Source organism: Ursus arctos, unplaced genomic scaffold (assembly GCF_023065955.2).
Source record: "Ursus arctos isolate Adak ecotype North America unplaced genomic scaffold, UrsArc2.0 scaffold_6, whole genome shotgun sequence".
Classification (NCBI taxonomy): Eukaryota; Metazoa; Chordata; class Mammalia; order Carnivora; family Ursidae; genus Ursus; species Ursus arctos.
In genome coordinates this window covers 7,191,192-7,213,866 of record NW_026623078.1, presented here as the reverse complement: position 1 = coordinate 7,213,866, position 22,675 = coordinate 7,191,192, and the positions used below count along the sequence as shown (strand labels likewise).

Genomic DNA, 22,675 nt, shown 5'->3' with positions numbered 1-22,675 from the left:
AGCAACTTCTAACTTTGATAAGAGGAGAATTTTCCTTAAAAACAGTTGATAGAAGTGGTGTACATAGAATATTCATAGTACTCACTGAACATAATCAAATGGAAAAAAATCCTCCTATTCAGTGAGGTTATATTAAGTAACATAAAAGTGTTTATAATGAAGCAGCTGTTGCAGGTTCACTAAATGAATAATGCCTAAAGTGAACTATGAACCTATTCCTCTAGAAGCAAACATGACCTTCCTATTGGACTGGTTCAGCCAAAGAAGGTTGTAGTCTTGTGGAAAAGAAACCAAGAGAAAGACATCGAAAGATGGGGATACATTCTTTTTTCTTTTTTGAACTAGGATGATTATAAAGAAGTAAACTACCCTGCATTGATCATCATTTTGATCAGGGTTCTAGAGAATAGATCATCTTGTGAGAAGCAAATGGTTCCTCACTATGGGAACTCCGTGCTTTCCAAGCAAGAGACCTCTGTTCTCAACAAGACAAGAAAGCAATGATGCAGAGAGCAGCCACTTACCACCTGGAACAACAGCCCAATAACTTGAATCAGATTCACAGACTTTGACTCGAAATCAAAATGCGCAAGACTTAGGTCTATGTATTTGAGCCATAGACTACTCTTTTAGAAAAAGACCTCACGGAACAACTATTAGCCGTAGGGAAAGCATGGTAAATGAATTTCACAAATAATTTTCAACATGATTAAAGAAGCAATTCCTAATATATTCACCATTAAATTATATGTGAATCTTACTCATTATATACACTGATTTGATTTTACCCTTAAAATTTTTTTAATGCCACCTCTCCTGAGGGTGGAGAAGAGTAATGCAATGGACAGAGGGGAGAGCTGAGAGAGGAGACCAAAGCAAAACAAAACAAATCCCTATTTTCTCTTGGTTTCGGTCCCAGTGGATGGAACTAGTTCCATACTGTTTTGTTCAAAATATCTATGAAAATCATACCATTCTTGGTGTTCCAGTCACTTCCTGAGAAGGGGAAGATCTGTGGATGACTTTGGCACCATTTAGTACACTTATCTGGGGGAGTATGAGTTCCAGGGTTATCTAAATACTCTGAAAGTTTTGTCTTTTGAGTTGTGAGGAACCAATATTCCTTGATACTCAATCTCTTGAGCATATTAAATGAAAAAATGTAGGTGAATAGGCCCACCTGTGGTGCATAAGAGCAACGCCCATCAGAGATGCCTTTTCCTGTATATTGTGAAGCTTTCCCAGGTCCTGGGGAGAGTTCATAGGGAGGCCACAGATTCTCTCTTTCACTGCCCTTAATGTGGAAGCCCTGTGTGAGAGCTTCATGCAGGCTTATTTCACCTCCCTTGCACCAAAAGGTTCTAGTGGCCTGTTTCCAACAGAGCGTGACAGAGATGTGTGCTGGTGTTAATTTATGTGTCAGTTATCCATTGTTGAGAATTCTGAGTTATGTCTTCGTATGATCCTAGAACGTTCCATTCCTTCCCTAGGGACCTTCTTCCTTCTTGCCTGGGGGTTTCATTAATATTTCTGATAAGTTGGCCCATAGCGATTAGTAGGTAATGTGCTACATTGACTCTCTGGGGACCCCATAATCTCTTTAAGTTCGTTTTCTCAAACAGGGTATGTGATTCTGTGCCATGGGATACACACAGCCCCTAATTAAATGTCTTCCTGAAGGGACAGTTTTACTCAGACAAGATAATTTTGTATTATACTAAATATGTATGGTGGAACAGAAAGTATAATTTTTGATTATTTTTAAGATAAAACTTTGACTTTAAAAGGAACATTGTCCCCAGAAGCCCATGTTCTCTGACCACGGTGTGCCAAACACTCTTTGGTGGTGAAAAGGTTTGAGGAATGGTGTATGAAAGTGTTTCATCACCTAGCACCAACATTCCTGGCACATCTAATTTCATTTCCAGTACAGCCATAACTAAAAGGGTATACTTTCATTTTAAGTAGATTGGCCTCTCAGCTAATGGCTTTTCTGTTTCAACATGGGGTTTGGGCAGAAAGCTGGAATTTGTTCTTGGTATAATTTTCTCTTAATATTTTCCTCACTGAGCCTTTGCCCTATAACTTTCTGAGAGGCATAAAAATACGTTTAGGACATTGTTATTCCATATTGCAAGTGGCATTGTCACAGTTTATTTGGGAGAAGCGCTATGAGTAAAGATGTCCAAATGGAAGAACGTATAGATAGATCTTTGTGAAATACAGGCTTAGAAGACTGAATGGAGCAGTGTAGTGAATGAGAGCTTTGAATGGCAGGAGAGTTTGTACTTTACATAATGCAAGTATGAAGCATACTCTGTTTTTGGTGTAAAAGACAGCTTTAAACAACGGCAATGTCTGTTACTGGGTGGGTTTATTTTTTGGTGCCCCTTTGGTCCATTGTCTTTAAGAATATTTTCTGAATTTAGACGATTGCACTCCTATTGAAAGGCTCCAGGTACACGTGCATTTCATTCTTTCCACCAGCTAAGATTAAACCAGGGAAGATACATCAAAAACAACATAGAGATAATAACAAAATGTAATTACTTAGCAAGGTAATGCATGTTTAAAATGTTTTATTTAGCATTTTTCATTGATGAGTTGAACTTGAACTGCTAAGGAAGTATGGAAAAAAAGTATCTTCCTCTACTTAAGTATGAGCCAGAACATGACTTACTGAAGCCATTCTCTATTGTTTTTATAAATAATAAAGGTCAGACATGACAAATTCTCCTTCTCTTTCTTTTTTAAAATGTTTTATTTAAATTCAATTGAGTTAACATCAAGTATATTATTAGTTGCAGGGGCAGAACTTAGTGATTCATCAGTTGCATATACCAGCCAGTGCTCATTACATCAAATTCCTTCCTTGATGCTCATTACCCAGTTACCCCATCCCCCCACCCGCTGCCCCTTCAGCAATCCTCAGTTTGTTTCCTCGAGTTAAGGGTCTCTTATGGTTTGCCTCCTTCTCTGATTTATCTTATTTTATTTTTCCTTCCCTTCCCCATGTTCATCTGTTTTTGTTTCTTAAATGCCACATATGAGTGAAGCCATAGAGTATTTGTCTTTCTCTGACTGACTTATTTTGCTGAGCATAATACCCTCTAAAAATGTCTCAGTTTTGGTTAGTTCTTAATCCTAGGGCTTTCTTTAGGGCATCTTTCATGTCTTTGTTTTGGAGACTATAGATAAGGGGATTTAAGAGTGGAGTCACTGCTGAGTATGCCAAAGTGATGATCTTCTGCATTCCTGTTGGAGTCCCTGATGTTGGGCTCACATACATCACCACAAGGGTTCCATAGAATAGAGACACCACCATTAGGTGGGACCCACATGTGGAGAAAGCTTTAGTTCGACCAGCACCAGAAGGAACACGAAGCACAGCTCTGAGTACCAGAGTGTAAGATCCCAGAATGGAAAGGAAGGGGCCAAAGATAATCAAGGAGTTGAAGGTGTAGCATATAAGCTCAGTGGAAGGAGCAGGGATGCAGGCCAGTGCGAACAATGGGCCTGGGTCAAACACAAAGTGGTCCATGATGTTGGGTCCACAGAAGGGAAGTTGGGAGATGAGGACAATGGGGACTGGATAGCAGAGAAATCCACTCACCCAGCAAACAGAGACCAGGACCACACAGAGCTTCCCAGTCATGATGGAGGGGTAATGTAGTGGGCGACAGATGGCGAGGTATCGATCATAAGCCATGACCGACAAGAATAAACATTCTGTTGTACCCAGGGAAAAAAAGAAATAGAATTGGAGGAAGCATCCAGTGAAGGAGATGGTCTTGGTCTCAGAGAGGATGTTGACCAGCATGTTTGGGACAGTCGAAGAAATGTACCAGATCCTCTAGGAAGGCAAAGTTTCCCAAGAAGATGTACATGGGCATGTGAAGCCGCTTGTCCCATTTCACTACACAGACAATAACCCCATTCCCCAGCAGGGTGAGGAGATAGACCACCAGGATGAATGAGAAGAAAAAGTTCTGCATCTCCCCCTGACCAGGGAAACCCAGAAGGACAAACTCAGTCACAAAATGCTGTGTTGTTGTGTTCTGGGATTCCAAAGCTGTTAGAGAAACAGAAGCAACTAAGGAGTGAATAATAATGAACTTTTATAGGTTTTGTTAACAATTGACTTGTACAAAGTATTTTTATTTTACATTGTCTCATTTGATCTTCCAAATGACCCTTTGAGCTATAGGGAGGTGTGCTTCTTCATCCTTCTCTTTTACAGATAAGAAAACTGGAGTTCAGAGAAATTTAAGGGGTTACTTAAATGTGCAAAGGCAGGAATTCCTAGATACACTGGCTTATTTGGAGATTGGTTTGGAGCAAACTTCACTTCATTTCGAATATTCCTGTAACATTGAGTCTCAGTAATTTCATATTAAGATCATTGCCTCTTGGATATTCTACATGTAAGTATACACTTTGGATACATTCTTTTACTTTGAAACAAAATTTGAGAATAAATCTGAAACAATAAATTATCTTCTTAGAATTTCACATTCAAAAGGCCAATAAAAAGCAGAGAAGTAGAACTGTGTGGTGAGAGTCTTGAGCCCCCTTGCGTTTCTGCTCTGAGAAACATGCTCTAGAAACCTCAGGATTCTGTAAAATGATGGGGAAATCATTTATGTAGCCCCCTCTAAGTCACATTCTGCTAGGTGGCATCTGGATTTGTAAAACAGTTTAGCTCATTCCCTCTTGAGGAGCTCTGGTTCTCTCAAAGTACTTTATGTTGAGCAAAATCTGTCTCCTTTTTACTTCTATGCATTGATCCTGCTGGGACTCTCTTTTGCTGAAGCTCTACCAAATAAGTCTCATTCCTCTTCCATTATGGTGATGATGGGGGGGGGGTAAATAACAAATGGAAGCTATTGTGTCCAATATACATGACCTTTTTTTGGATGCCACCATTTTTTCCTGGCTTGTTTCCCCCTAAGCTGCACTATTCTACATCATGGCTAGGCTTTTGAGGTAACTTGCAGCTGGTATGCCAATTTTGTCTAGTATATGAAACCATGTGCCTTTTTTTCTTCTTCTGGGAATTAAGCCTTAAGCACCATAACTCAACATGTATCATCTTGCTTTTACCTAAATTAAATAATGAATTAGAAGGTTCGCCTTAGGATATGCCAAGACCAGAAAGATCATCCTCATATTGGTTGAGTTAGGAATTGAGACATGAGTATAAATTTGGATGTTGCTTAAAACCTTTCTGAAGCTCTTGATCCAGGCTTGCTTGCTTAATTAATTATTAATTAATTAATTAATAATTAATTAATTAATTAATTAATAATTAATTAATTAATTTTGCAAGGGGTGGGAGCAGAAGGAGAGAGAGAATCCCTGAGATCATGAACTGAGCCAAAATCGAGGGTCGGCCGCCTGACTGACTGAGCCACCCAGGTGCCCCATGTCCAGGCTGAATTCTTTGTCCTAGAGGTTCCTGGTTAAAATTCAAGACACTTGGCTGGGTAAAACCACCATCAGGATTTTAAATTTAGTAATATCATGACTACAGATATAGGATAATTGACCATATTATTTATTAATGTGGCTGTTAAGATATGAAATTGCGTCTTTATGCCATTTAAATAATCTTCAGAGATCATGAGGCCTGCTTCTCAGTATTTGATCAAACCTGGAGCAAACTGAGAGGTAAATGTTTTACTGCCAAGGTAACTTTGCATATTTGTATTGATCAACAATATTTTTAGAATAATGAGAAAGACTCTAATAAACATGACTTTTATGAAAATCTAAATTTTGTCCAAGTAAGTTCGTTCAATGGACTACAATATGACCATATATATCAAAATTTCTAGAAGAGTTGTAATTTCAAATATACCTCCCATAACTATACCTGTATTTGCTAGAGCACATGCTGTCATTTTTCGTCAGAAAATATAGTTATTTGGCTTGTAATAAAAAAAAAAAGTTGAATGTTGAATTTAAATTGTAGCACGTTATCCATTTACTTATTCATTTAGGCATTAAACAAATGTTTATTCACTGTTATAGTCCCAGCAGTGTGCTACATCCAGGGGTACAATGGTAAGCATGAAAGATAAAATTCCTCCCCTTTTGGAACTTATGACTTACAAAAGCAATCAAGATTGCCACCTCCATCTGTAGTGTCTTGAACTGTGTGTTTCCATAGCACATACCCAGTTATATACTGTGGGCTGGAAAAAGCTATTTATTCCAGCTCATAATAACTTAGATGTTGTGAGTGAGTGTCGTAGCATGGTTGCCAACCTTATTTGACATAAATGAGCTATTTTTGGCTTTTCAGGACAGTAGGCAGAGACATGAGACACAAATTGATTTACTTTACTCACAACCCAGGAAGTTCTTGTCACCAAGAAAAGAAATATAATTCCAGCTCATGGTTTTTGACTTGGAACCAGACCTCATTATTCTTACCTCCTTCCTGGTCATCTGACTTCATGATGCCCAGGACCTTTTGACGTTTGTGCTGCAGTGAAATTTTAGTGACCTGTGGAATATAGGATCAGGAAAAGGGGCATATGGATTTCACAGATTATGTGAAATCTCACGGCATCCATTTCTGCTTCCTCCACCTCAAAGTACATCTATCAGTAGCTCAAATGGTGAACTTAAATCCACTTCTTTCATCTTTCTATTCACCTCAAGTGATACAATGAATGAACATTTGGAGAGATGAGGAGGAACAAGGAGCGTGGATAGTCCATTCTGTACGAACAGATACGGAAGCCAAATCCTCCTCCATAACCCCAACCACTTGTTCGACATTTAAGCCACTTGCCCAGAGAAGTGAGGGGATTCTTTTTCCTTTAAATACTTACATTTTTAAGGTTAATTTGTGAATTTGGTAAAACTAAAGGACGAGGGAACCTGCCGATGACTTTCTTGTTTTCCATTTCCCACTTGTCACTTATCAAGAACTCTGAAAAATAAGAACATTCTGCTTTCGTTGCCCTTGCCGAAGGGTATTTGTCTAACGAAACTTTACTGAACAATATTAGAATCAAAACGCAGTGCAAGACTCAGACTACCTTCTAACTGAAGATTTAATGGCCCCCAAAATATCCAAGACATTTGAACCCCATCTTCCCTAAGTGAGTTGTAGAGTGGGAACTCAGATACTAGAGTGAGTCCTTAATGTGACCATATTACCCCAAACAGAAGTGATGGAGAAATCCTTCCTCTAAGGACCCGATCTACCTGGGGGATGAAGTGGAGGAGAGGAGTGAGTGGGACAGGTTAATGGGAGAGGAGAGGAGAGAGAGATGGAGAGACAGAGAGAGAGGGAGGGAGAGACACGGGGCGGGGGCTGGGTGGGTTTGGGGCCGGGAGGGTGAGCTATCTTTCCAAAATATACCTGTTTTATCTTGGTGCCAAAGTTATAAGCACTTAAATTTTAAAAATTGTTTGTCTATGCATACTTTACTTAATTTTTGATCAACATAAGGTAAAGAATTTCCATTTTCAATTTTAAGTATAGCTTGAACACATTTGTTTGGAAAATAGTCTTCTATAAAAGTAGATTTGTAATGTTGTTGACTTATATGATGCAATATTAGTAAAAATGAAGGTTTAGCACTGTAACGGGCTCAGAGGTAGGAAGTATGAATTCTTTTCCTGGTATCAGGAGAAGGAGAACAAAGAAGATGGGACAGAGCATCTGAGAGGTAGATGAATTCAATCATAGCAAGAGCTCCAGGAGAGAGCACTACCGGGTTTAGGAGTGAGGCTGTGTAAGGACAGAGCAGGTTCTCAAGAATGTAGTCCCTGTACCAGCAACACTTGAAAAATTGTTAAAATGCAAGTTCTTGGGCTCCTTTCTGACTTAGAAACTCAGTGTGGGCCCAGCAATCTGTTTTAACAAACTTGCCATGTGTTTCCGTTGCATGCCGATGTTTGAGAACCACTGCGTAGATGATAGAGCATTAGAGTCTGGGTTAAGGAGTGGGTGTGTGAAACAGCTTGGGAGGGATTTCAGTAGGATCAGGAATTAATTGATCATGGTTTGGAGAGAGGGTTAAGAATGATATTTGTAGGGATACTTGTCACTAGAAGCTGAGTTATGGATGACTGTATCTGGAAAAGCTGGATTGGATTGAAGCATGGGGGGGGGGGCTTTTGAAAGAGGCCTGGGAGAGGCAGGGAAGTGGGGGAGAAGGTTATTCAGGCATCATATGAAAAGAAGTGACCTGGGATAAAAAGGGGGCATTTTTTATGGGTGGGAGCAGAGTTGAACTTAAAGAGAAGGTGGTGGGGTAAAAGAAAACTAGGACACAGAAAATTTTGGTTCTAGCCTAAATGTTTTTACTTACAGCTGTGAGAGCTTGGTGGGCTCATTTCACATTTTAAATATTAGACACATAATTTTTCCTTGTATTCTCCATAAGTCTGATATGAAACTGAGATGAGATACTAGATATGAGAATATTTTGTAAATGTCTATATAATCATAGTATGATCAATGTGGTTCAAGAACTTCAGGAGTCTATTTGTAATTTGCCACTATCTCTTTTTTTAATTTTTAAAAAAATGTTTTAAGTTCTTATTTTAATTCCAGCTAATTAACATACAGTGTAATATTAGTTTCAGATCTACAACATGATGCAACCACTTTATACGTTAGACTGTGCTCATTACAAGTGTAGCTGCCATCTGTCACCATACAGTGCTATTACAATATCATTGACTACATTCCCTATGCTGTAACTTCTATTCCCATGACTTATTCATTCCATAATTGGAAGACCCTATCCTTCACCCATTTGCCCTACCCCTCCCCTCTAGTAACCATCAGTTTGTTCCCTGCATTTATAGGTTTGATTCTGCTTTTTGTTTTTTATGCATTTGTTTTTTTAAATTCTGCAAAGAAGTGAGATCATATGATATTTGTCTTTCTCTGTCAAAACCCTAGTACATATAAGATAAATTCATTTTTTAGCTTTGTTTTTTCTTTAAAATTTTTTTAATTTAACTTGTAGTTAGTTAACATATAGCATAATATTGGTTTCATGAGTAGAATTCAGTGATTCATCACTTACATATAAAAACCCAGTGCTCATCACATGCTCTCCTGAATGCCCATCACCCATTTAGCCCATCCCCCACCCACCTCCCTCCAGCGCCCCTCAGTTTGTTCTCTATCATTAAGAATCTCTTACGGTTTGCTTCTCTCTCTCTCTCTCTCTCTCTTTCTTCTCCTATGTGCATCGTTTTTTTTTTTTTTGTTTGTTTGTTTTGTTTTCTTAAATTCCACATGCGAGTGAAATCATATGGTATTTTGTCTTTCTCTGACTTATTATGCTTAACATGACACACTCTAACTTCATCCACATTATTGCAAGTGGCAAGATTTCATTCTTTTTTTTTTTTCATTTTAAAAAGTATGTTATTTTGATAGAGAGAGAACATTCCCTCAGAGAGAGTAGCAGACTCCCCGCTGAGCTGGGAGCCCAAGACAGGGCTCGATCACAGGACCTTGAAATCATGGTTCGAGCCAAGGTATACACTTAACCGACTGAGCCACCCAGGAGCCCCTAGATTTCATTCTTTTTGATGGCTGAGTAGTATTCCATCGTGTGTGTATACCGTATCATCTTTATCCATTTTTTAGCTTTATTTTAAAAATTTTTTATAAGATGAATTCCTGTTTAATATTTCTATAGCATGTTATATATGTCTCCACTAGATCATGTGCCATAATGATGAAATCATGTATTTGTTTCCCCCTAGATTGAAAACTTCTATAATTAATGAATGACATTAATTTATCTTTATATTCTCAGTTGACTGAGTTTATAGTGCATAGTAGGCATTTATTGAATGAATTAGTGGTTGAATAAATTTCAGACTTGCCATCTTATCACCAAAAAGCTAATCTACTGAGTTCATGAACTATCATGGAGTACCCACTCTGAGCATCATCAGACAGTCTTAGTGACTCTGACCAAACGTGTAGCAAGGTCACATTTAAACCTGTGGCCTGGGGCGCCTGGGTAGCGCAGTCGTTAGGCGTCTGCCTTCGGCTCAGGGCGTGATCCCAGCGTTCTGGGATCGAGTCCCACATCGGGCTCCTCTGCTGGGAGCTTGCTTCTTCCTCTCCCACTCCCCCTGCTTGTGTTCCCTCTCTTGCTGGCTGTCTATCTCTGTCAAATATATAAATTAAAAAAAAAATCTTAAACCTGTGGCCTACTAATCCCTTCTTGCCTCATATCCCTGTCATGTCAGTGCCCATTCTAAATATAAGCCTCCTTAGTCATTTGCTCTTTTATATTTTCAAATCTATAATCACCATTCTGCTCAATACTTCTTATGCCATCTTTTCCTTTATAAGAGCTCCCTCTCCCTTTTGTATGTTTCTTGGTGCGTGGCTCCACTCTTGACATTTGCCAAAGCCAGAAACTTGATCATTCAAGACATTTTCTAATTCTGTCACCTCCCATAGGCAGGCAGTCACCATATCCTGTTGATTTTCCCTACCAAATGATTTTCAAACCCATCCTGGGCACTTAGGAGATCAACGTAGATGCTTTCTTTGTTTGGATGGTCCAGCAATGGAGTGGAGCTGCTATACATATAATCTAGAAAGAAAAATGGGCTTTATTACGAAGGACTGAGAGTGTGGTTTTAGGAGAAAAGCACCTGGTTTGGTGAGGAAGGAGGAGATCACCCACTCTGGCAATAGCTACGTGGTGACATACTATAGCTGGATCAGGTTCACAACTGATTGACTCAATCTAGTACTATATAACTCAGTGGTCCTCTTCTATCATTGTACTTAAAGGAAAATAAATGATAACATCACACTGATTTAGGATCAATTACCATATGACATACTCTGTGCTCTTGAGCAAGTTAACACCTATTTTTCTGAGCTCTTGGGCAAATACTGTTGAATACATATACCTGGTACAATTCCTGGAATAATTAGACATGAGAAAATTCATAGCTGTTGTTAACACTACCAACAAATATGATTACAAAGTAGCTAGGATAAAATTTTCAGCATACATTTATAAACCTAAATGAAAAACTATATTAAATGAACCTAAGAAACATTAAAAAGTCATTAAGTTTCAGTGTATCACACAGCAGAGCTCTGGGTAGCTCTCTTTTAGCTCAGATTTATTTTACTGTCTTTCTTATATATTCTGGCTCTTAACATAGAGCTTTGTCTGATATAAAGGAAAAAGACATTAAAACATGGTAGTGTTAATAACTCAAGATATAGAAAATAAATGGTTAAAGGAAGGGCACTACATTACCTGTGATGTACATAAGAGTTAAGGGGGATAAGTTATATTTAATTTGGGGTGTTGTATGTAGAAAATAAGTTATTGAACACAACACTGAACAGCCTTCTAATACCAAATTATGTAACTTATCAAATTTCTGAATAATGAGGCATTCCTTTGTGAATCATTAGGCAAGACATTTTTAGGGATTGTTAAGCTGCAGGTGATCTGAGTCTTGGGCCCTGGAGTCAACAGTTCATGTAACACAACTTATTATTAAGTTACTGGAGATACTGTGGATAAAATCACATATCCAGAGACATAAAATCCACACAAGTTTGCAAAAATGTATTAATATTAAAATGAGATTTTACTGGAGCTAGCATCCTCTTGTAGCTGTCTTAGAAAAAATGCAGTGATGCCTAGACAGAAAAGTTACTTACCCTTCATGATAGGGCTACATGTGGAGAAAGCTGGGAATAAACACTGAGTCTGTATCTTCTCATTGATTCCTCTCTTCCCTTTATGTGCACTAAAAATGCAGCGGCCTGACCCTGAGAACCCTGGGATATACAAATGTAACGGTTGCAACTCCCTTTCTTCCCTTCCTGAAGTGTTCAAAAGAAACAGTTATAGCAATAGGGTACTTATGTTGGGCAACAGTGAAAAGAAGCACAGCCCTATAATCCATCCTTGAGGTGTGGGCCTCAATTGACATATTGATATTTTCATGAAGAGCTGTCTAAGAGACCTCAATCACCCCCAGACACCCAGATCTTTTATTTGTCTCACTCAGCAGAGCAAATTTAACAGGTGACTTATATATTCGTTACTTTTGCTGTAGATCTGAACCTCATGAGGAGATTTCAAGATGGGGATACTGATGAATAAAGGTGAAGAGTGTATTGTTGAGACTCGAGGGTGCAATTAAAGTTTCATCTTAGACTATTGTGAAGTCTTCAGTCTCCCCTTGGGATGGCTTATGACTCCCCCAAGACTGCTTGGTGTGACATCCTTTCTTTATCCATAGTTTTCATACAGTTTGGGTTAAATTGGCCCCCAGCGTGAGGGCGGGAATAATGTCTCAAAGGCAATGGTGAGGTGTCTGTGTGATTTGGAGAGAATTTTTTGTTTTGGGAGAAATCTTTTTCACTGTGAAATATAGAAAATGTTTACAACATACATTGTATCCTGGGAGTGTGTTTTCTTCACACATGTGACATCTGTAAATTTTTGCTTCTAATCCTTAATTACTGGTAGAATATTTGTTTTCTGTCTGTCCTATCTGTTCTTTGTTTCTTCTTTCTTGCTTTCTTTTGTATTATTTGAGTACTTTTAGGTTTTTTTCCTCTATTACCTCTTTTTCTTGGTTTTACAATATTTTGTGTTGTGGTTAAATACACATAACATAAAAATGACCATTTTAACCATTTTAAAGTATACAGTCCTGAAACATTAAGTTCATTCACATTATAATGGAACCATCACCAACATTCATCTCCAGAACCTTTTCATCATCCCAAACTGAAGCTCTGTACCCATTAAGCAATAACTTCCCATTCCACTCTCCCACAGACCCCGACAATATATTGGGGCAGTTGGAGAAAATGGTATGTGTAAATTCAAGCAACAGTTGAACCATGGTCACGAACTTCCAGGGATGGCTAATTTTTGGTTTTCCTCTGAATGGTGGTCAGGTTTAGTTCTGGTTCATACTTCTTTGAGGATGAAGACCACTAAGGGTTCCCCTATGAAGTTCCTTCAACTTGATGTGAGCCCTGGGTTCCCATCTCTCCATCTCTTCAGCCAGGCATTGCCATGATGCATACGGATTTAAACTATAGGCAAGTGCACTGTGAACATGAATGACTTTAGTGCTTGCCATTCAGACTTCCAAAAAAATTGACTTAGGAGTTTCATGTTGTCTCTCCAGATTGTCAATATTTTTAAGTTTTGGTTTGGTTTGTTTGTTGATAAATATTTTATTTATTTATTTGATGAGAGAGAGAGAAAGATAGAGAACAAGCAGGGGGAGTGGCAGGCAGAAGGAGAGGGAGAAGCAAGTTTCCCACTGAGCAGGGAGCCCGATGTGGGGCTCTATCCCACGACGGGATCATGACTTAAGCCAAAAGCAGATGCTTACAATTGAGGCACCCTGGTACCCCAAGTTTTGCTTTTTTAATTCAGTATTTTTCGGGGTGCCTGACTGGCTCAGTGGGTGGAGTATGTGACTCTTGATCTCAGAGTGGTGAGTTCAAGCCCCATGTTGGGCATAGAGATTACTTAAAAAAATTCAGTATTTTTCTTTATTCTTATCGGGATGGTAGATTGAAGTAACCAGCTTTCTATTATGAAAACTTGTGTTTACTAAAAATTTTATTTTATCTTAATTAGTTGAGAGAGAGGGAGAGAGGGCATGCACACATGTGTGTGTGAGCTGGGAGGGAGGGGTAGAAGGAGAGGGAGAGAGAGAATCCCAAGCAGGTCCCAACACCCAGAGCCTGAGCTGGGGCTCAATCCCATGACCCTGAGATCATGACCTGAGCTGAAATCAAGAGTTAGTGGCTTACCTGACTGAGCCACCCAGGTGCCACCCTACTAAAAATTTTAAAATAATAATTCAGTTTGGACTTCAATTTACATCATATTTTATAGTCATTTTTATGGGGGGAGCTCATTACTCTCTAGGAGTCGTTATATAGTGGCTTATAGAGGAGTGCCTAGAAGCACATATTATTTTCCAAAAAAAAATTTAATTATTTTATTTTTTAATAATAATTTTTATTATATTATGTTAGTCACCATACAGTACATCCCTAGTTTTTGATGTAAAGTTCGATGATTCATTACTTGCGTATAACACCCAGTGCACCATGCAATACGTGCCCTCCTTTTTTAACTTCAAGTGTAGTTGACCTCCAATGTTACATTAGTTGCAGGTACAACGTAGTGATTCAACAATAATATAAAGGTCTTTTATTCCCGTGACTTACTCGTTCCATAACTGGAAGCCTGTACCTCCCACTGCCTTTCACTCATTTTGCCCATCCCATCACTCCTCTCCCTTCTGGTAATCATCATTTCTCTGTATTTATAGGTCTGATTCTGCTTTTTTGTTTATTCATTTGTTTCATTTTTTTGGATTCCACACATAAGTGAAATCATATGGTATTTGCTTTTCTCTGGCTCATTTTACATGGCATAATACACTTTAGGTCCATCAATCGTCACAAATGGCAAGATCTCATCCTTTTTTGTGGCTGTCTAATATTCCATTGTATATACCACATCTTCTTGATCCATTCATTTATTGATGAACACTTAAGTTGTGTCCATATCTTGGCTATCGTAAATAATGCTGCAATTAACATTGGGGGTGCATATATCTATTGAATTAGTATTTTTTATTGTATTTTTTGGTAAATACCCACTACTGGAATTATTGGATTCTATGGTATTTCTATTATTAATTTTTTGAGGAACCCTCATACTGTTTTCCACATTGGTCATGCCAATTTACATTGCCACCAACAGTACACAGGGTTACTTTTTCTCCACATCCTCGCCAATCCTTGTTATTTCTTATTTATTTATTTATTTATTTATTTATTTATTTATTTATTTATTTTAACCATTCTGACAGATCTAAGGTGATATCTCATTTTGGTTTTAATTTGTATGTCCCTGATGATTAGTGATGACAAGCATCTTTTCATGTGTCTGTTGGCCATCTGTATGTCTTTGGAAAAATGTCTATTTAGGTCCTCTGCCCATTTTTAATTGCTATTATTATTTTCTGGTATTGAGTTGTGTAAGGTCTCTGTATATTTTAGATATTAACCCCTTATGTGACACATTATTTGCAAATGACAGATACCTTCTTCCATTCAGTAGGTTGCCTTTTTGTCTTATTGATGGTTTCCTTCACTGTGCAAAAGCTTTTTATTTTGTGTAGTTCCAGTAGTTTGATTTTGCTTTTGCTTCCCTTGCCTTAGGAGACATATCTAGAAAAATTTTTCTATGGCTGATGTCAAGGAAATTACTGCATATGTTTTCCTTTAGGATTTTTATGGCTTCAGGTCTCATATTTAGGTCTTTAACCCATTTTGAGTTTACTTTTTGTGTATGGTGTTAGAAAGTGGTCCAGTTTCATTCTTTTGTGTGTAGCTGTCCAAGTTTACCAGCACCATTTATTGAAGAGCCTGTCTTTTCCCCATTGTAAAATTTTGTCTTCTTTGTCATAGACTAATTGACATATAAGCATGGGTTTATTTTTGGGCTCTCTGTTCTATTGATCTATGTGTCTATTTTTGTGCCAGTACTATGCTGTTTTTTTTGGGTTTTTGTTTTTGTTTTTGTTTTTGTTTTCCAGAGAGAGTGAGCAAGGGGGAGAGGGAGAGAAAAAATTTTTGAGCAGGCTGCATGCCTAGCATTCTTTTTGGAGTCTGATGCAGGACTCCATCTCATGACCCTGAGATCATGATCTGAGCTGAAATCAAGAGTTGAACACTCGGAGCATCTGGGGGCTCAGCCATTAAGTGTCTGCCTTCGGCTCAGGTCATGATCCCAGAGTTCTGGGATCAAGCCCCACATTGGGCTCCCCACTTGGCAGGAAGCCTGCTTCTCCCTCTCACACTCCCCTTGCTTGTGTTCCCTCTCTCTCTGTCTCTCTCTTTCAAATAAACAAATAAAATCTTAACAACAAAAAAAAAAAGAGTTAAACACTTAACCTACTGAGCACCCAGGCACCCCTGTGCCAGTGCTATACTGCTTTGATCACTACAGCTTTGTGGTATATCTTGAAATCAGGAATTGTGATACCTCCTGCCTTGTTCTTCTTTCTTAGGATTGCTTTGGCTATTTGGAGCCTTTTGTGGTTCCATACAAACTTCAGGATTATTTGTTCTAGTTCTGTGAAAAATGGCGTTGGTATTTTGATAGGGATTGAATCTATAGATTGCTTTGGGTAGTATGGACATTTTAACAGTATTAATTCTTCCAAACGTGAGCATGGAATATCTTTCCATTTATTTATTTTGAGATTTTATTTTTCTTTATTTGTCAGAGGGAAAGAGAGCACAAGCAGCGGGGAGCAGCAGACTGAGGGAGAAGCAGGCTCCCCATTGAGCAGGGAGCTTGACGTGGGACTTGATCCCAGCACCCTGGGATCATGACCTGAGCTGAAGGCAGATGCTTAACCAACTGAGCCACCCAGGTGTCTCTACCTTTCCATTTATTTGTGTCATCTTCAATTTCTTTCATGAATGTTTTATAATTTTCAGACTACAGGTCTTTTGCCTCCTGAGTGATGCTTATTTCTAGGTATTTTGTTCTTTTTGGTGTAACTGTAATTGAGATTGTTTCCTTAATTTCTCTTTCTATTACTTCATTATTAGTATATAGAAACACGACTGATTCCTCAGTATTAGTTTTGTGTCCTGAAAATTTACTGAATTCATTTATTCTAATAATTTTTTGGTGGAGTCTTTAGGGTTTTCAATGAATATTATGTCATCTGCAAATAGTGACAGTTTATCTTCTTCCTTACCCATATAGATGCCTTTTATTAGAAGCACTTTTGTTTTGTAACCTGAGGTATACTTGCAAAAAGAAAATGCCCTATGATTAGCTATGCTTAAATCTTCTTCTTTTTTTTTTAAAGATTTTATTTATTTATTTGACAGAGATAGAGACAGCCAGCGAGAGAGGGAACTCAAGCAGGAGGAGTGGGAGAGGAAGAAGCAGGCTCATAGCAGAGGAGCCTGATGTGGGGCTCGATCCCATAACGCCAGGATCACGCCCTGAGCCAAAGGCAGACGCTTAACCGCTGTGCCACCCAGGCGCCCCTATGCTTAAATCTTCTTTCACGTGACACAAATCCATGCTTGCGCACATGCTACTTCTCATGATCTTCCATAGTACTTAGTCTTTCCCCTATTATTGCACTTGTACCATTTAATAAAAAGAAAACACTTGCGGGGCGCCTGGGTGGCACAGCGGTTAGGCGTCTGCCTTCGGCTCAGGGCGTGATCCCGGCGTTCTGGGATCGAGCCCCACATCAGGCTCCTCTGCTGGGAGCCTGCTTCTTCCTCTCCCACTCCCCCTGCTTGTGTTCCCTCTCTTGCTGGCTGTCTCTATCTCTGTCGAGTAAATAAATAAAATCTTTAAAAAAAAAAAAAAAAGAAAACACTTGAGCAATTTTATTATGCATCTCTACTATGAGACTGCGAGCCCTATGAGGGAAGAAAATGTCTCTTATGTACTTATGTATCAAATTTATTTCCTGGTTCAATGTCTGGTATTGTAGATGTTCAACAACAAGAGTATATAGTTGAACAACGAGAGGGAGGATGTCTAAATATAAATGTGATACAGTAGTTACAGTTTGTCACAGGATATTTGTAGAAGCTCTAAGAGGAAAAAAGACATGTCTCATATTTTCTCTACAGTGCCAAAAAGTCTAAGCAAAAAATGTTAAGATGTTCTTTGGACCCTACTTCAACTTTTTAATAAATGGATAGGCTCCTAAGGACTCCTAGAGTTGTTGGGGGGGGGGGCATTGGGGGAATGATTTTCTATATCTAATTATTTAAAAATTCCTCTGGAAAGTTATTCTTTACTTAAAAACAACTGTATTATTATTTAGTTTTTAAAAATTAAAATACATTATTTACTTTAAATGAATTAAATTTTTAGTAAATTTTATATTTAATAAATTTAAATAATTTTTAAAATTTTTTTAAATAACTAATACAGGCATATACACAAAAGTTTAGTTCAAAAGGGGGTTTGAAACAAACACCTCCTTTACAGTCTTGTTCCTCAGGCACCAAATTCTCCTCACCTGAAGACACTCCTCTTATCAGTTTCTGGATCTCTTTCAGGAGATAGTCTATACACTTACATGAAAGGTAGTTACACTCAGCTACTCGCCTTGCTTTCTTCACTCAACAGTATATCTTGGATGTCAACTATACTTCAAAAATAATAATAAGTCCCAAAATATAATATATCTTGGAGATACTATACAACGTTACATGTAGAACTGCTTCACATTCTGTAAGATTGAAGACAGTATTCCATTGCATGACTGAACCATAGTTTATTTAACTAGTCTTCTATTCATAGGAACTGACATTTTTCTCAACGTTTTGCTATTACAGCAATATGCAATGAATATTCTTATACTTTCACCATTTCCCATGTGTGTAAGAATATCTGGACTGAGTACCTTAGAAGCTGGATTGCTGGGCTACAGGGTGTATGTCTTCTAAATTTTGATCAAAGTTGCCTGATTGTCCTGTATAGAGCTCATAAAATTTATTCTCCCCCAGGCAAGCATGAGAGAAGCCATTTCACTGTCCTCAACCACACAGTGGTTATCAAACTACTTAATCTTTGTTATTCACATGGGTTAAAAATGAGATACCATCATAGGGTTATTCTACTTTATCTTTTTACAAATGAATTCCTGCTCTTTCCTTATGTTTAAGAATCTTTTCTGCATGTTGTCTATATCCTTTTGCTTATTGTCTTATTGGGATATTGTTCTGTTCTCTTACTGTTCATAGAGTTTTATGTATATTAAGGAAACAAACACTGTTTAATTGGCAGATGATTGAGACTTCCTAAATTATTATGGGAAAATAATTGAAAAGTCCTAAAGAAAGAAATACAGGATTAGTTGGTAACAAAAAAGAAAGAAAGGAAAAAAAAAAGCCTAAATCTGTTCTCTGCAGTTCTGGTGTTAGCTCTTCTTTTACTGTAAGCAGGACTCCCCTGCCACCACTTCTCCTTGGGAATCTGGAGCTGCTTGCAATAAAAAGAAAAGCAGGTCTGTATCCCAAACTTGTGTTTATGCCAGTCCCTATACCCACTTGTTTCTGATTTGTCTCTGTATTTTTGCTTGGTTTTTCTACAAGATCATCTTTGGAAAGTGAAGGAAGCGAGCCCATGTGCAATTTAGATGCAATGAAAGCAATAGAAAAGAATTTCTGATTTTGTCATGACTAAGCAGCTTGTCTTAAACTAATCTTTCCACCAAAAATAACCACAAAATCTGGACAGAATACCTAACACAATCCTTTGAAGGCACTGGAAAACAGTCAACACAGGCAAGACTTCAGTGGTTACAATTCCAAGAAGGGAAGGACAAGGAAATGAGTTTTATATTCACCTTGAGTGATTTTTTCCTGAGGACGTTTGACAGTTCCCTGGGTGGGGGCAGTATGAGGATATGGAGGCATGTGGGAAAGAATGGCAGAAAGGAAGAATAAAGTCTCAGCAGAAAGCAGGAATTTCACTGATTTGAGAATATAAAGGGTTCAGTGTTTGTGGCCACTAGAGAAGGTAGAGTTTGAGAAACAAGTCCTGGAGAGAGGAGAACCACAGAGAAATGAGGCTAAAATATGATGTGGTATCCCTTCAAGGCATTTATTGATTTCTAATCCATTAATGTGCAAGATGAGATTTCAAGAAATCTAGCAGAAAGCAAAACTGGAAGTCTAAAGAGCTGAGCAGAGGTTTCAGGAGCATGGGGTTCAAGGAGCACAGAAATAGAAAGCCAGGGTATGCTGAAGTGGAGGGGCCCTGAAAACAGTCCAGGCTAATAGATGAGACTCAGAAGACTTTCCTGGAGTATGAGTCACATTCCAGGAATAAAGGCAAGACTGGCCTAGGCTATTTTTATACTTAAATTGAAATCTTTACATGAAATCAAAATTATCAGCCTCCATTTTCTCTACCGCTACAAGAAAGTTAAAAAAAAAAAATGCATGCTAAGAAACAGGACAAATGATCAAGTACCAGGGGAAGAAATAAACAACAGATCCATGCCTATAGGTGCTTAAGGTTTTTGGTCAGCAGTACAATGAATAATTTTTGGGAAAAAAATTAGTTAGTTTTTTTTTTTTTGATGTTCAACATCTCTGATCATCAGGGACAATGCAAATCAAAATCACAATGAGATATCACCTCACATCTGTCAGAATGGCTAAAATAAAAGACACAAGAAACAAGTGTTGGCAAGGATGTGAAGAAAATGGAACCCTTGTGTACTATTGTTGGGAATGCAAACTTGTGCAGCCACTGTGGAAAACAGTATGGAGGTTCCTCAAAAAATTAAAAATAGAAATACCATATGATCTAGTAATTCCACTACTGGATATTTAACGAGGGGAAACAAAAACACTAACTCGAAAAGATATACACATCCCTATGTTTATTGCAGCATTATTTACGACAGCTTAGACATGGAACAAGAGACAAATGGATAGGGAAAATACACACAATGGAATACTACACAGCCACAGAAAAGGGTGCGATCTTGCCATTGAGACAACTGGGATGGACCCTAGAGGGTATTTCACTAAGTGAAATATGTTAGAGAAAGACACAATGCCATATGATTCCACTTGTAAGTGGTATTTTAAAAAAATGAATAAACAAAAAGCAGAACCAGACCTATAAATATAGAGAATAAACAAATGGTCACCAGTGGGGAGTGGAGTGGGAGTTGGGCAAAATGGGTGAAGAGGAGAGGGAGGTACAGGCCTCCAATTATGCAATGAGTAAATCACATGAATAAAAAGCCAGAGCATAAGGAATACAATCAGTGATAATGTAATAGCAATGTAATGAGACAGATGATAGCTATACTTGTGGTGAACATAGTATAATGTATAAGCTTGTCAAATTGCTGAGTTGTATACCTGAAACTAGTGTAATGTTGTGTGTCAACTATATTCAAAATTTTAAAAACAAACTAGTTTTTTTAACCTGAAAACAAGTTAAATACAATTTTTGTAAATAAGTTAAATATAATATTGGGCTCTAATTTCCCAAGAGCCTTTTTGATGAACACCATTTACATTCCCAGAAGTTTCTGCAGTGCATTTTTCATATCTTTGTTTCTAAGACTGTATATCACAGGATTAAGGAGTGGGGTCACAACAGAATAGAACAGAGTCACAATCTTTTGTGCTCCACCTTCATGCTTAGATGTTGGGCTCCCATACATAACAAGTACTGAGCCGTAGAACAGTGAAACCACGGCCAGATGAGACCCACAGGTGGAGAAAGCCTTTCTTTTCCCAGCTGCTGAAGGGACTTTGAGCACTGCTCTTAGGACCAGAGCATAGGACCCCATGATGAAGAGAAAGAGAGTGATGAGGGGCAGAAGACTGAAGGTGGAGAAGACATGTTCTACCACAGGAGCTTTTTTGCAAGTGAGTGCTAGAAGAGGACCCAGATCACACAGGAAGTGGTCAATGATCCTGGATCCACAGAAGGACATTTGGGAGATGATGATGATGGGAATCAAGAACCAGAAGAAACCAAGTATCCAGCAACTGACCACAAGATTGGTGCAGAGACGTCCTGTCATAATGGATGGATAACGTAGAGGCTGGCAGATGGCAAGGTACCGATCAAATGCCATAACAGCCAAGGAGAAGCACTCTGTAAAGCCCAAGGAGAAGAAAGTGTAGAACTGGAGAAAGCACCCAGAGAAGGAGATGACCTTGGTGTCAGAGAGGAAGTTGGCCAACATGTTGGGGACAGTGGAGGTGACATACCAGATCTCTAGGAAGGAGAAGTTGGCGAGCAAGATGTACATGGGAGTGTGGAGTCTCTGATCCCAGTACACAGCACAGATGATAGACCCATTGCTCATGAGGGTCAGGAGGTAGAGAACCGAGAACAGCAGAAAGAGGAGGATCTGCCCTTCCCTGGGGCAAGGGAAGCCCAGGAGGATGAAGCCAGTGATGGTGCTGGAGGTGTTGGGGGTGTTGGAGATTTTCATGGGTCTGGGAGCTGTAAAAAGACCACCAAATTACTGAATGACAGCGTAAAGACAGGTGAGAACCCAGATTATATTTAAACCATCTTGGGAAAGAAAATAGAGACCTATATCTTAATAGTTATTTTTGTCCATGAAACTGAAATATTGATCTGGGTTACTTTTTATTCTCACTGACCTTTTCATTGTGGACTCAAGATAACTTTGGTTAGAATTGATAAGTCTTGAAGGACAGTATTGTAGAGGAGTTTTAAGATTATATTAGACCTTATATTTAATAGAGTTTTTATCCACCTACTTACCTATTCTCACAAAAATGAAAATTTTTTCCATTTTCAGAAGAGGTGATATCATTGCAGTTGTGGCAGAAACTGTGTCAAAGTATTATGTAACACAAACTAGGAACTTTTTTGAATGACTTCTTTTACATGATTTTTGAAACTGGCCTTATTTAAAACTAAGTGATTAACTTAATAATATTATATGCCAATTTTATGTGTGAAACAGTCAAGGCAATTGGAGGGAATTAGCCTTAGTTTCTGTTGTATTGAAACAACAATTGTAGCCATCCACAGTTGACCAAGGCCAGAAAATTGTTAATGGGCCATGTAGAAACAGGTCTGTG

General features: G+C 38.4%; 2 protein-coding genes across 2 annotated transcripts; both read right to left on the bottom strand.

Annotated features, from left to right (window-relative positions):
* Positions 1-2,406: 2,406 nt before the first annotated feature.
* Positions 2,407-11,702, bottom strand: LOC113249081 (olfactory receptor 11H6-like). The gene is given in 6 exon segments (XM_057308128.1): positions 2,407-2,487; positions 3,152-3,850; positions 3,852-4,072; positions 6,439-6,511; positions 10,498-10,598; positions 11,696-11,702. Coding segments are annotated over 6 exon segments (1,182 nt in total).
* Positions 11,703-21,117: 9,415 nt separating this feature from the next.
* On the bottom strand, positions 21,118-22,149 carry LOC113249153 (olfactory receptor 11G2-like). The gene has a single exon (XM_026490691.3). It carries the CDS (start codon positions 22,051-22,053, stop codon positions 21,118-21,120), a length of 936 nt encoding a protein of 311 aa, XP_026346476.2. The 5' UTR covers positions 22,054-22,149.
* Positions 22,150-22,675: the final 526 nt, after the last annotated feature.